Consider the following 15,448-nt stretch of genomic DNA (forward strand, 5'->3'; position numbering starts at 1 on the left):
ATATGCATTTTTTTATTAATTTGTGATAAATAATGTTTAAAATATGGCACGACATGTGAAAACTCTGGTGAAGGACAACACCAAAACACAAATATTGTACCACAAAACACTAATAAAATGTGATAAAATTATTAGTAAGAGCAGCCATAAAAAAGTCTAGGCTTGTTTTTGTTTATACTAATTAATGGTGCTCAAATGTATTAGATTTGATTAGTTTTTAATAGAATTACACCATGGGGACATAAATAGGCCCGAATTCTGGAAAATACCCTTTTATAGTCTGTAAAACATTTTTCATTACGGAGAACCATTTGTTCAAGATAAGTTGTTTAAATGTAAAAGGTTATATAGGGACCCTTTAGGAACCTTAATTTTTAAAAGTGTCTTATTTATTCAAGTTTACACACTGCACCTTTATTTAGTACTAACACTTTGGGAGACTTTGCATCATCATCATTGCAAAGCTCCCTTAAGCAACACTTATAAGTTTTCTTTATCATTTTAAAATATTTAGTAACTTTCCCAAAAGCTTTATTTATTCACACACCCTAACCAGTGTCAAATATCCAGCATAACCCAAATTTCCAAGCTGTACTTTGTCAAAAGCATAGATACTCTGTTCCTGTGACAATAAGTAATTTAAACACAATAAACATTTTAAATCATCTAACTACTCTTCAAAATGTTTGACGTTTCAAAAAAAGCAACGATGAATAAACATGTTAGGACTTTAATTAGCAAATGAAGACTAATGTGTATTAGTCAGCGTTTATTAGAAATGTCACAGGAATGGCCTGAGAGGAAGCAGTATATCAGGAGCGGGAGATGGCCTGTCTGTCCAGATGATTTGCAGACACATTATTAGCATACAGTGCAAGTTCCTCTGGAGGACATCACACTTATTTTCTTTTTCTCCGTGCTTTCATTTTCTTTCTTTGCCTCTGTGTTAAAGGTTTATCGAAGAATTAGGTTTCCTGTGATATATCATTTCACCACTAAAGATTATTGTACGAATACAGAACACAAACACATCTGAGAGACTAATGCCCTGAATGTGTTTCACATAAGCGCCTGTGTTTATAATTTTGAAGTGATGTTTCCGCTCAATATATTGTGTGGTGAATATTTTGTGAAAATATGTAAATTAAAGCAGCCACAGGGTGTAAGTGTAAGCACAGACGAATCCAATGACAAAATTGTGATTTATAGCACAACCAAATAATATAATAATAATAATTATTATTTTGTTATTATTATTATTAGTAGTATTATTATTATTATATGCTATATTTCAGCCAGTTTGGTAAATGTTTATTAAAAATAGTATGCCCCATTGCATTATGGGATATCTGAAACCCTCTACGGCTTTCCACACTTGAGTTTTTCCACTTTCGACTCACTTTTAGCAGCGGTCTCAGACGCATGTGAGTGTTCCTCAGTGCAGCTGAGATAGCGACCTAGGCCTGATTGCTTCTCGGGATCAGAGCAGAAAGCAGCAGCCAACCTACAGTAACTTTTCTTAGCCCCGCTAAGCTAACCACTCACAGACCACCCGATCAGAGGCGTCTCCACCCGCCCCGGATTACGCAAAAGGCCAAATTATATTTCAGCTCATCTACTTTGTTTATTTCTTGCTCTACTCTTTATCTGCCCTCTCCAACCGGCCTCTTCTAATCCGATCCTCATTTCCCGTGCCACTACTGCCCCAAAACTCAGGTGTTACTTTTCAAGAGGGGTGTTGGGAGACTCGGAGAGTTTAGTGATGTAATGAAACAACAGCCAGATTCCAGGCAAGCTTTTAGCACCAGCAAATTGGGTGGGGAGAAAGTTCTGAAGAGACTCCAAGGTCAATTGCTGTGGGAACCGACACTATTGCCAGAATGAAAAAGGAAACGGAGTATCAAAGGCTGTTACCTCTACGGAAGCTGGATTCGAACTCTTGCTTTTACGTCTCTCGGTGGACACTATCATATGTCTGCTTTATGTTGACAGAGGATGTGTAATGTATATGTGATATAACTGTTTTTTATGTATTTTACGTTTAACATTTAACTGATTGAAAAATTGAAAATGTACACAAAATATAAATGTGGTCACACAAATTAATGCAAACAGATGTGGTATTGCAATCCCTAAAACAATTTAGGGCCACATGAATTGCTCTCTTAAAGAAGTAAAGAGCAAGAGATTATTGGAATATGGAAATTTTAAATAGATATATTTTGTTTACTAAAGCAATTGTTATGACTGGTTATCAAATTTATTTGTACTAGTAATTATTGATTAAGTTATATAATATATATTGCAATATATATTATGTAAAAAAATTACACTTATGACCAATTTTAACATATAGGTATTAGGTAACTTTAATGAATGGTAAAGTTGTAATTGTAAATTAAAAGAAAATGGCAAACAAGCAGCCTTAACTTTTTGTACTCTTATTTAATAGTTTTATATACGCATAAAAACATTTTTTACATAACATAATGAAACACAAATGCAGGAATGTAAGTCACAAAAGTTTTTAGCTTTTCTTATTCTAATAGTGTGCTTTTTTATTGTATTTTTTCTTTTTTATCTTTTTGATTTATTGGGAAATGGCAGAGTATGGTGTAGTGTGTAAAGTTTTTTTTAATTCCTCCGCATTGTGAGGCACAGAGGAATTCTAGATCAGAAATATTTTTAACCCAGTTTTTACAGACAACAATTTATCTACCATATGACTGTTTATTACATATCTGTATATTTGACTTCTTAATTTTATAGCATGAATGCATGGTTATGTTTCTTTACTAAATAAATTTGTTGTATCTGACAGCAAAAGTGTTAAACACAGCAATTAAATTATCATCCTTTCCTTTTATCTTCCTCAATTATATACATACATATATATATATATATATATACATACATATATATATATATATATATATATATATATATATATATATATATATATATATATATATATATATATATATATATATATATATATATATATATATATCTACATGTATTCATAGTTATAACATTTTAACATTTCTGTAGATTTAGATTTGTTACTACAAGGTAAATTAAAATAAAAAGAATAAAAATGTACATTTATTGAAAAGTTGGGTTTAATGTTTCAATATATTTTAAAAAAGCAAAATACTTCTGTTCATTAGTAATATAGTGATTATACAAATTTTATTTGCAATTTTTGAGAGCATAAAGTGAAACATAAGCCTAAAATACCCATTAGTCCTTTTGCCATATTAAAGGAAATGATTCTGCAACAGTTCTCCGTATCAGACAGTGCAAAACGTAAATTATACCCACACTTTTCTGCAGTTAATGCATGTCATGTAAAATGTGAGCAAGCAGTCCTTATCCTACTTTCACCGGCCCCTCTCTTCCACCAGTTCCTGCCACCCTAGAGGTCAACGAGATTAGCCCAGGAACGTGAGAGGAAGCCGGAGAAAGTCTAGTGCCTAGCCTCCCCTCCCTCTACCTCCATCTCCTCTCCCCTGTGATTTAAATTCAATCGCTGAGAGCGTCAGAGCGACACAGCCGGGACACCGGCCGCCATTAAAGCAGCGTGCTATTTACACATCATAAGCCAGTCTATTACATTGACATCCCAAGGAGTTTCAGCCCTGTGCGAGCTCATCCTCGGGCCACGCCGGGGTACCTTCTCTGTTTGTTCTTCGCTCCGGCATGCTGATTGGGCGATTTTAGAGTGATATGACATTCCACTACTGCTGGACGACGTGTTAGGTCATCTCTGTGAAGTAGTCAGGAGGCATTTATTATTTTGGGTGAGTGAGAAATTGAGACGAAAGGTCAACTATGAGATGGGGATGGTGTAGGTGGATTTTAATAGAGGGCGGCTGAAGAAGGTGCTGGTTGGTGAGCGTTACAATTGAGTAGGGAATTTATTCACCCCTGATGTATCCCACACTTACAATAGATATATCCACACCAACAGTTTGTTTAAAGTGCGGAAAGTGATGGCAAGAAATGTTTGGTTTAGTGTCCTTTATACGGTATAACAGCATTGGCCAACCCATCAGTCTGAGATTCTCGTCTCTGGAGGGTCTGAAAGGCCTGTCCGAACCAACTTAGTCTGGGGAATATTCTTTCATTCCTCTCTACTCACTATAACACTAAAGGCATTAAAAATATTTGACCACTTACAATCAGATGGCTTGAACTGTGCATGTGTATGAATGTGTGAGTATATTTGTGTGTGACTGATGTTTATATACTGTGGATGCCCCGAGGAGAGTGAACTCAAAGCGGCTTAACGTTGTGGACTGAACCCTTGCTGAACTCAAGCAGACAGCAGAGCAGGTGGAGAAATATTCGTCATCTTAGTCTCTCAACTATACTCCTTGACTTTAGAAAAGACTTACTGGTGCTTTAACCATAGACCATATAAAACATAATCTTGGAAATTACATGTGAATTATTTTTTATCATTGCACAACAAAAATGATTTAGATATTCTTCATGAAAAGTCAGGTCATAATGTATTTTACATTGTAAAAAAATTCTGTAGAAATTACAGTATTACTGGGTATTACTGGCAACTAGCTGCCAGTAACTTACTGTAGATTTTACATTTATGTTATTTACTGGCAACAGTTTGTTTAAAGTTAACTGAACATGAAACATTTTCTTTATCTTCTACAGTAAGTTACTGGCAATAATTACAGCAATTTTTACAGTGTAAAGTATTATATGTTTTATGTAAATATATGATATATAAAATTTGGCAATTAAAAATATGTGTGTATTGTAATTTAAGAATAATCTACGGAGCAGACAATCATGGAAAAGTGTTAGACAAACCTGATGTGGATTAATTCTGGTATTTCCTCTTACTTTTTAAAACAGAAAGTAACACTTTTGTTATTACCAACACACATTTTCATCAGTGTATATTAGTTTGGAAAGATTTTAATATTCATGAATGATGGAATGTCTAACCACCGAGAGATTTGTTTGGCTTCCATGCTGACATTTTCTCCAGGTTGGAAATTGTATACATTGAAAACTTTATATAAGTTGATTCCAGCATGCCTTCATTTTTACTCTTGGTCAGAAATTTGCGTTTTTAGTTTTAACAGTTTAAATGATTATATATAATAATTGTATGCATCGATTTGTGCAAAACAATGACTACACCCCTTGATGATATTAAAACCTTCTTGATATTATAGAAGCAAAAATGACTGAAATTTGACGTTTACATTTGCATATTATTGCTGCAGAACTGCACATTATGGCATAAAACACAAGCATTATTTTAAATGGAATGCCACTGCATTTCATAGACAGAAATACAGACTTGGTATCATGCTGTTAATGTTAATTACAATTGACTTTTATTGGTCGACCCCTAACCGTGAAGTTTCCCATCTGTAAAGACAGCCATAAAAATTATTATAGTGTACTGCACATGCAATGTTTTTTTATTTAAAGAAAAGGAAACCATAAATCACAAACAAGACCTGCAAATGAATCTGTTATCAGATCTTTCTTTCTTTATCCTTGTCTGTAAATAAATAGCTTTTCAATGAAGAGAAAACTGTTTTCTTATCTTATGTTGTGTCAAATTCAACTCAGTGCTTTGGCAAAAGTTCACCTTTTATTTGGAAATATGGCCAGTGTTAATACAATATTAAGTTAAATGTTTTGTTTGATGTGGTAGAATAAACGAGTAAGATTTGATAATACAGCCATATAAAATGTTAAATGGAAATTTCAATTTCATTCAGTCGTTTGACTTAAAGATACTTTTGTTTACTAAGGCAATTGTTAAGAATGTATCAACAATGACAAAAATGTGCTACTATGGTGTGGTGCTACATGAAAGCTAATGTATAATCTGGGTCCTCATGCAAAAGCGGTTGGGAACCTCTGTTGTAAATATCTCTGCAGTTTGTGGGACATCTCTTCATGGTTATCATACCCCATCTAGTGGCTGGAGCAGGTTAGAGTTATTATCTAAAACTCGCTCAAGCATCTAGCAATCTCATCTTTCTCCTCCACACTGCCTATGTCCTCCAAAGCCATTACAAGAAGTAAAGCCAGAAATAAAAAACATACTTTACAACCAAAAGTTGTTGATTATATTATACAAAAGTTAAATAATACAACAAAATAGCTTAATTATAGAAAAACTAATGTGTGTAATTTTTTAAGACAATACAGTACATAGTGACAGTAGCAGTTTGTAAACACTGTACAGCGTACAATATAATGGGAATACTCTACGGTTAGCTCATTGAAATGAATCCAGTTGTTTCCTGCGATGGATTCTGACCGTAAATATGGTTCATGTTATGCAGATATAAAGATGTAACAATGTGTGAAAGCGTTGGCCTGCGTTGCCCTCTTGTTTCACAAAGTCATTATCCGCTTGAAAACGGATCCCGGCGAGCTTCTTCTGCGTTCCCCTCTCAGAATAAGTGGACAAAATCGATCTCAGGTCTCGCAAGCAACATTGCATCTTATAAGGTTACAGATGGGACCATTTAATTCACGTCTAGGGGCAATTCACACACACATGCAAGTGAAAGAGAATCTCCCTTTCCCAGAGAACCTGCAGACCAGAGGTGCTCCACCTGTTTCTCGCTCCTCAACCCATTGTACAATTTTCCTGTAGTTTTTCAGATAAACATCTGTGTGTGACATGGCCTTCAGATTGACCGTGTTAACAATTCACCGCCATCCAGTAAGCACGTCAGGTTGAAAGAGCTTCCATGCGGTAGATATCCTCATATGTTGTGACTCTGGCTGTCAGCAAAAGGGAACTTATGTTACAGTGTCTGTCCTGTTCTTGTAAATTTTACCCTCTTCTACTATTCCAATCGGTGTCTCCTAGAATAAGTACATCAAAACAGTGAGGAGGTCGGGTTACCGTCTATCTTATTTGAAGTTTCACTTTTCTTTGGGTGAAATTTGTTCATACATAAAAGCAGAAACAGATGAGCAACAGGTTATATCACTGCCACTCACTCTTTCACACAAACCTTCACCGCAATGGAGAACATACGTGCAGCTGAAAGAAACAAAGACGTACAGATGTACAGTACGCTCTCGAGCCACATTGTATTCTGAGGTACACTTGGTCATTGCAGTGCAATTAAAAAATAATGAAGAAACAACCTTCTGCTTATTCTATTTGAGATTCAGATTATATCTTTTTTTATAATACAGTACAATTCAATTTATATTTATTGTGCATTTCACAATACATAATTGAGCAGCTTATGCGTTTAAGTAATGATATAATAGCAGGTAGATATGTGTCCCTGGACCACAAAAACAGTCATAAGTAGCATGGTTATATTTATAGCAATAGCCAAAAATACATAGTATGGGTCATGAAGAAATTCTGCAATTTCCAATTTCCTAAATACAGCCAGTGTTGGGTGTAACTAGTTACTAAGTAAGTAGTTACTGTAATTTAATTACTTTTCCTTTGAAAAAGTAAAGTAAGGGATTACTCTTATTTTTATTGTAATCTAATTACAGTTACTACTGATGTAACTAAATACTGTGTATGGACTGCAAAACAATTATGTATACCAGTGGTTCTCAAACTGGGGTCCGGGGCCCCCAGGGGGCCGTGAGATGGTGCCGGAGGGCCCCAGTTTTATGACATTTTATAAAATACATTAATTTATCATGAATTTTTTGTAATAATAATAATAAGGCTACTAACCAACAGCACAACTTTGTGTATTTTAATGTTTTGTTTAATTAAAATGTTAAGTTTGAGAACTGTTTTTGTCATAAATTTTCTTTGGAGGGCCGCAAAGGAATGCACCGTACACAAGGGGGCCACACGCTGATAAAGTTTGAGAAACACTGATGTATACTAAAATACAATAGTGGATTTAACATGGTAATTTTTACTATTAACTGGTTGATTATTATTAGCATTAATATTAATGAGATGTTGCTGTTTATTAATACTTAATAGCAAATATTAATGCCTGATTCTGCAAAACCTTATTCTGTGTCCTTAACCCTCCCCATTTCTACCAATACTTAAAAGTAATAAGAAGTTGGAGTATATTGAGGTAAAATTAGTTAATAGTTAGTTAATAGAGAGAATTGGACCCTAAAGTGGGACCAGAATAATTAATGTCTTTTTGTATATTATTTCATCGAGCCATTTCAAGGCTCGATATTTAAGTAATTAAATACTTTTTGGAGGGAGTAATTTGTAAAGTAATCTAATTACATGATTGAAGATGTAATTAGTAACTAGTAATTCATTACTTTTTTTAACTTACCCAACACTGAATACAGCGTATCAAAATTTTATTTTTGTAAGTGGATACAGTTACAAAGGATTTTATTTGGACAACTATAAAGGCAATTTTCTCAATATTTAGATTTTTTGCACCCTCAGATTCCATATACGTATTTTAAATGGTTGTATATTGTAATATCCAAAATTGTGGTTCAGGGTCAGATATGGTGTCCCATGTCATAATTTTTTCTGCTTTTTTCGAATAGTTACATATTTAATTATTTTAATAATTTGATACTTATGGATCACAAGATGTCACAGGCCATTACAATGTAACATTTTCTGTAAAAAGTGTCATGTAATCATGATTTCCTGTTGTCCGAATAAGTCATTGTCAATGCAGTTACTGTCAACTCTGATAGCAAGGTGTTAAGACACTTTTAGACACAGAATTATTAAAATAATTTAAAATATAACCATTAGGGTGGTCTTTATTTTTTAACTTTTAAAAGTTTATGCTCTCACCTCACCAATAAGTTTGAATAAAAAAAATTGGGCAACATTTTTTCAATATTAATTAACATTTAAAGGTTGCTCAAGACCTTTGAAGTTTAACACAGAAGAGACTGACATAACTGGAACAAAGTTACCCTCCAAGAAGCAAGTTTTATGTGTGTTGTGTGTTTTACAGTTTTTGCAAAAATATGTGATTTTGGAAATATCCAAAGGCTTTGAGCAACCTCTAGATATTGTAGGAACAATTTGCACAGTGTGTTTTTATTGATATCCTAACACATTTAGGGGGTGAAAGTTGAACATTTAAAAAAAACACCCTAATAAACATTTGAAAAAAAATTCAATTAAATAAACACCTGTTTGCAAGACGGTTTGACAAACTTAAACTGCAATGAGGATAGTGTTTGAATTTATACAGAGATACACTTGTAGGATCATTTCCTATACAGTATCATAATAGAAATGTTATTAAAATAAGAAAACAATAATAATAAAGTAATAATATAGCCTACTATATAGAATGTGTGGCAAAAGCAAAGCCTGAGATTACTATTTAAAATGCCCTTTGCGCCTAAAAATTAAATCAAAGAAGAGTGTGATCTTCAAGATTTTTAGTATTCAGTAAGTCCTTCTTTTGTTTTAAAGATAGCATGTACTCAAGCTGGCATTGACACCAGTAGTTTGTGCAGATTTTGATGATTTATGATATCTCAGCATCATTTGAGAACGTTCCAAAGAGCATCTTGTGTACTTTAGTAAAAAAGAAAATCTGCATGTAAACAAAATGTCTTAAATATTAAATATTCATTTTACGTCATATCATTTTTTTATTTTTCAAAACCCTAAACTTTAAGGGGCGGTTTCCCGGACAGGGATTAGCTTAGGCCAGGACTAGGCCTCAGTTTAATTAGGAAAAATAAGTAAGGAATAACTGATGACGGGCCATTGAATTATAAGAAAATAATGCACACCCGCAGTGTAACGGCATTACCACCTTGGATGTGCATTATTTTCAAATAATTCAAAGTACCGGAGCCAATTATTCCGCTTATACCATGTTTACCACAAACATGGCTCTGGTGCCTATTTTTAAGACATGTGAAAAGTTAGGTGTGCAGTTATCGAAAAATAATGCATACCCATTAAACATTTCTAAACCAATCAGAATACAGCATTCAACAGACCCATGACATAACTAGTTTGAACAAACATGCCTTACTAAAACACTTCTTGTGTGCATTTTGAGGCAAAACAAAGGGCACTGATGTATTTTAAGATATGTCAGTGCAAGTTGTTTTCAGTTTGGACAGCTCTTACATTTATTTTAGTTTAGGACTAGTCTAATCCCTGTCCCAGATTTTCAATATAGTCTCTTTTCAACCCTACCATATTTATACATCTATGATATAGTTCAAAGAATGTGAAGATATTATTAAAAGATATTAATAAAAACTATTCAAATGACATTGATTTAGCTGATGACTATAATAAACTACACAATGAAGAATAAGACGCATAAATCAGGTTAGATGACTATGATGTTAATGCTTTATCTCTCTCTCAATAAGGCAAAAGACCGCACATATATCATGAATGCAATTGAAAGCTCAGCAGCTCCATTAATTCCAAGGGCCATATCCTCGCTCTCCTCTCTTGAATAATTGATCCTTTATAAAACCAGCTATTAAAAAGAGACTCGCCCGTGAGAGAGGTCGGAGGGAGAGAGAGAAATCTCAAAGAAACGTCAATGTAGGTACACCCATCTCTTTCAGACTCGATTATGGATCGTTTTAATCTGACAGAAAGAAATTTGACTGGCGTGGCCGACAAGAAGAGTGATGCAATCCTGAAGAGAAAGACACCATTCATTAGATCGCCCTAATGTGATTGAAAGCACTTGTGTAAATAAACAGGCAGTTAAAACAGATAGAGAGGAATCTCACAGAGTCCATGTCCGTACCAGACAGTGACTAATTCGACTCGGCCCTTTTATCACGGCAACGGTCGCAGGTCCAAAAGAGGACTTATAAATTACATCTAATAGGCTTCAAATCAAGTACTAATTAAAACTGCATTATCCTTAATGAATCGGAAAAATGGAGACCCCAATTTATCGGAGATGTGTTTATACAAGCGAGCGCTTCAATAATACATGACGCAATCTTGCTCTGTGGGATGAACTCTTCCTCCTAATGTAAACCTCCTGTGTCCGTGTGTGTGTACAGAGCATAGAGGAAGTGTATGTGTGTGTGTGTCACTTTGGTAAATTTGGGCACTTCTGATCATTACTGGCCTTGTTAGAGGTTAACTTAGCAACATTAAGGCATCTTTAGCATGGGGAAAACACAGATGGAGTGTGAGTGTGCCAATCAGCATCACAGGTGCTCATAATTGTCTCTCTAATTGCTTCATTATTTCTTGCGGGTCCCGGGCCCCTGTTGTTTCCCCTCCTCTTGTTGTGTGGCATCTGCGGTTCCATCACATCAGCATTTGGCAGATCCCTCTCAAGTCTCCACGAGAAGCCTCTCTAGAGTTTCGACATGTATCTGCATGTTTCCTTGATTTCCCCGGAGAACGCCTTTTATTTATTCACTGATTCTCCCCTCAACTCGCTTTAATAGGAATTCCCGCGGCGGAGGGTATGATTGTGGTGTTTATGACAAATTGTTAAATATCTCATTAGAAAAACACAGAAAGAGAAAGGGATATACGTGGAGAGAGGGCAATAATCAGGAAAATCCCACATCAATTATGTCAGTCAAACTGATGTTTTACTGCATGGATTTTAAAGCGAGCTGATGTGTAATTATACAGGTAGCTTTGCTCTAAACAGTTCTGACGCTTGGTAAGTCCCTACACCTTAAAATAAAAGTTCCTAAAAGGTTCTTCTTCGAGCTATAAGAAACTTTCACGGAAACTTTTTATTTAGTTTTAATGGCATCACTGCATATGAGTGTATATGAATGTGCATGCACCGGTGAATCACAGATCTGGGCTTTTATCAGTAATTAAACAGTTTGCCAGGTAGTTAAGTTGTGATCTCTAAATAAGATTGATGACAGACAAAACAATTAAGATGGATAGATGGACAGACAGATACTCTGCAAATAAAACGCCTACCGCACCCATCTGCTGGGTTCTCTTTGATAACTCTTAAAGCAACTACTACAATCCATGCAAAGTAGAATACTTAAAGGGACACTCCACTTTTTTTGAAAATATGCTAATTTTTCAGCTCTCCTAGAGTAAAATGTTTTATTTTTACCGTTTTGGAATCCATTCAGCTGATCTCCGGGTCTGGCACTAGCACTTTAAGCATAGTTTAGCATAATGCATTGAATCTGATTAGACCATTAGCATTGTGCTAAAAATAACCAAAGAGTTTCGATATTTTTCCTATTTAAAACTTGACTCTTCTGTAGTTACATTGTCTACGAAGACTGATGGATATTACGCACTGCCCGAAAATAGTCCCCTTGGTTACTTTCCATAGCCTGGGACTATTTTCGGGCACTGCGTAATATCACTACGCCTGCTGCAGCCACGTTACATCACCAAAGTCCTTGATTATTAAGCCAGAGTGAGAGTATGGTTCCTGATCATATCTGCCTGGAGAATCGCAACCTTTGGTTTTCTGTCGGTCTTGGTACACAATGTAACTACAGAAGAGTCGGGTTTTAAATGGGAAAAATATCTAAACTTTTTGGTTATATTATAGCGCAATGCTAATGGTCTAATCAGATTCAATGGATTGTGCTAAGCTATGCTAAAAGTGTCAGACCCCAGAATACAGAAAATATTTTATACCTTCTCACACACAACAGAGCTCAATCTCCATAGCCACACTGAAACTGACAGTACAGTCAAAACAGCTAAACCATCATGGGAAAGCCTCGTGGCTCAAACAGAAGTGACCCTGCGCCTAAGGAGTTCATTTCTGGGATACCCTTTCTCCTTACTTTAGGAAAACTCAAATCACATGACATGAGATCCCCCAGAAGGCCTAACCACCTTCTGCCCACCCACAGAGCCAATGAAGCAGTCATGTATGCACGTTCATGCCTCTCAAGTCTGGACTTGTGCTTAGCAGGACTGGACCAATTATCTCTGCTCGACTGGGAATACCAACTGAATATAACTGTGACCCTTGAACCTGTGGAAGCACTGGTCAAAAGCCTCTGTTTATCTCATACATACAAAAAAAAATCACTGCCATATTGCAACACTGTAAATATGTATGTGATCGATATGTCACACCAGCATATGTTTATATGCTACTTTAACTTTTCAGATTAAGGTTTAAGCGATTTTGACAAGTTAGAGACTCGTCAATCATTAGTCAAAATAGTGAATTGAAGTTTTGACAAGCAAATTTGATTAACTTCAAAATTAGGCATGGGCCGGTTACCGGTTTCAAGGTATTAAGGTTTTAATGAGTCAAGGTTTCAAAACTAAAATTTTATGTGATACCATTTTCAAAGTATATGCTGTGTTTAGACAAAATTAAGTTAAATAATTAAGTCATGCAATTGATTTGATGTTTTCATTTAATTAATACATTTTAATTTTATAATTTAAATAATCTTTTGAAAGAATATTATAATTTATGACTTTATTTTTGCTTCGCATACATGTTGTATTTTGCTTAAAAATAAAATGTATAATGTCCAGTTGAAAAGTTGTTGTTTATATATGCAGACATTTAAATATAACACATTTTAGTGTTGCAATGGCAATACTGCAACACCATCGTTTTTTTGCTTAAGTTTATCATAGCGCCAAAATCTCATACGGCCCATGCCTACGATTGCTATTTTTTATATATATCTGAAATAGTCCATAAATGTAAAATCACATTTCATCTGTTAGAAAGCAAAATGACAATAACCAGTATGCATTATTAATATAAATCAATTTAATGCATATAAACAGAGGCGGAAACTACTTAAGTATTTTTACTTTCTACATAAAAGTAAATTTTTAAGTATTCATATTTTATAAGTGTTTTTCTTTGGAAAACATAAGCATATTATCATAATTTTTATTTCACTACATTTCATAATATCAAGTTTTTGGTTTATATTTAATATTTAAGTACATTAAACATCTAGTAATTTTTTTACTTTTACTTAAGTAAAAAGTACTTTCATTTTTTATGTACTTAGGTATTAAATCAATTTTAATATGCAATATAAAGGAATACACAGTGACTTATTTTCCCACAAACACTCTGATAATGATGCTTGGAAAATTTACTTAAGATACTTAAGTAGTGTCCGCCTCTGCATATAAATATGATTTTTCTTGTAATTGTGTTAATAATTATACCAATTTAACATGTCACCTATTTTTTTTACTTCAACACTGATTTCATATCTGTTGGATTTGAACTTATGGGGGTAAAGGATCTGGCTACAGAATATGTTTGACATCTAAGATTCCTCTTTCACTTAGCTAAAGATTATTTTTGTGCAGACAGTGTGTTAAACTCTGCTGACAGGTGTTTTTGTTTTTCCTCGGCAGTACTTTGACAGAGACGCACTGAGTGCTAAAGCAATGTTAACATCTTATCCAATGTCCCCCGGGATGTTTGGTGTCTTTTCATCACCTGGGACCGGCTCATGATAATCCACGCTGCTTAAAGTCCACATAGCAACTTTCACATTGTCCAAACCCTGGCAACCACATCAAACGACAACAGTAGATCCCTTACTTCTGTTCTCACCCGCACTAAATCCATCTGTGCAAAAGAGCCTGTGGGGAGGAAAGAGTTAATTAAATTAAAATGCATTTTTAAGAAGCGCACTGTCTGCGTCTCCTGCCAGATGACGAGGGGCATGTCTGAGCCTGCTGTTCCCTCAGTCTGTCTCTCCGGAGCTCCTGCCTGTCACACACACTCAGGTGTGTTTCCCGAAATGCACCTTTCACATGCACTCACTGGAGTGACATCCACACTTTCACAACAAGATGCAAGTCACACACAGTAATGAGCGTGATGTCAGAATTTGATAAAATGATGATATGATAACGATATGCCAAGATTTATGACTCGGCATGAGGATGAGAAGCTCAGTTCAATTCAAATGTATTATTAAACACCTTCACTGAATTATTAGATTTTTATTGTCCTAATAAAAAGATTGTAGTTTACTTATAAAGTACATACATTTAGTTGGGAATATGACATACGGTATGACAGAAATACGAGTATATTAAAACAACTTAAAGTCTGTTGATTCCATTTGCTATAGTACATTTTTATGTAAAGACACTTACAGTGTGCGTTTTTTAAAAATATTTTAATGTTACTCAAACAACTGGCCAGCCCAGCTTAAACTTAAGATGGATTAAAGTTGTGACAGGGTTCTTCCGAGAGCCGACTTTTTCCGAGAGCTAATCAAAATAAGTGTCGTCAGGAACGGATTCTTCTGGGGGGCCTTTAACAAGCCCTTCATTATATTTGACCTGATTTTCTCCTTACGACAGAACAAGTGGCGAGATATTTCATGTTCTTGGCAGCAAAACAAGGGACGCGAGGAAGCGATTCCTTTTCTTTAAGCAATTAATGGCTCCTTCATCAGTTTTCTGGAGAAAGGAAAGAAGGTGGTGAGCAAATTTGAAGAGCGATCCGTGACTAAACCGTTCCACAGAAAAATGTCACGTTTCCTGCGAAGA

The 15,448-nt window shown here is 34.9% G+C and overlaps 1 protein-coding gene across 2 annotated transcripts in view; it reads right to left on the reverse strand.

Moving 5' to 3' along the window:
• Positions 1–15,448, reverse strand: part of fam204a (family with sequence similarity 204 member A) — a 67,355-nt gene that overhangs the window by 19,625 nt on the left and 32,282 nt on the right. The window contains exon 6 of one of the 2 annotated variants that reach the window (XM_055171156.2): positions 14,045–14,527. The exons of the other annotated variant lie outside the window; for it this stretch is intronic. Coding sequence (XP_055027131.2) covers positions 14,504–14,527 — 24 coding nt within the window. The 3' untranslated portion in view covers positions 14,045–14,503. Of the gene's footprint in view, positions 1–14,044; positions 14,528–15,448 lie in introns of those variants that run through there. 2 annotated transcript variants of the gene reach the window in all.

The sequence above is a fragment of the Misgurnus anguillicaudatus genome, chromosome 11, assembly GCF_027580225.2.
Source record: "Misgurnus anguillicaudatus chromosome 11, ASM2758022v2, whole genome shotgun sequence".
In the NCBI taxonomy this organism is placed as follows: Eukaryota; Metazoa; Chordata; class Actinopteri; order Cypriniformes; family Cobitidae; genus Misgurnus; species Misgurnus anguillicaudatus.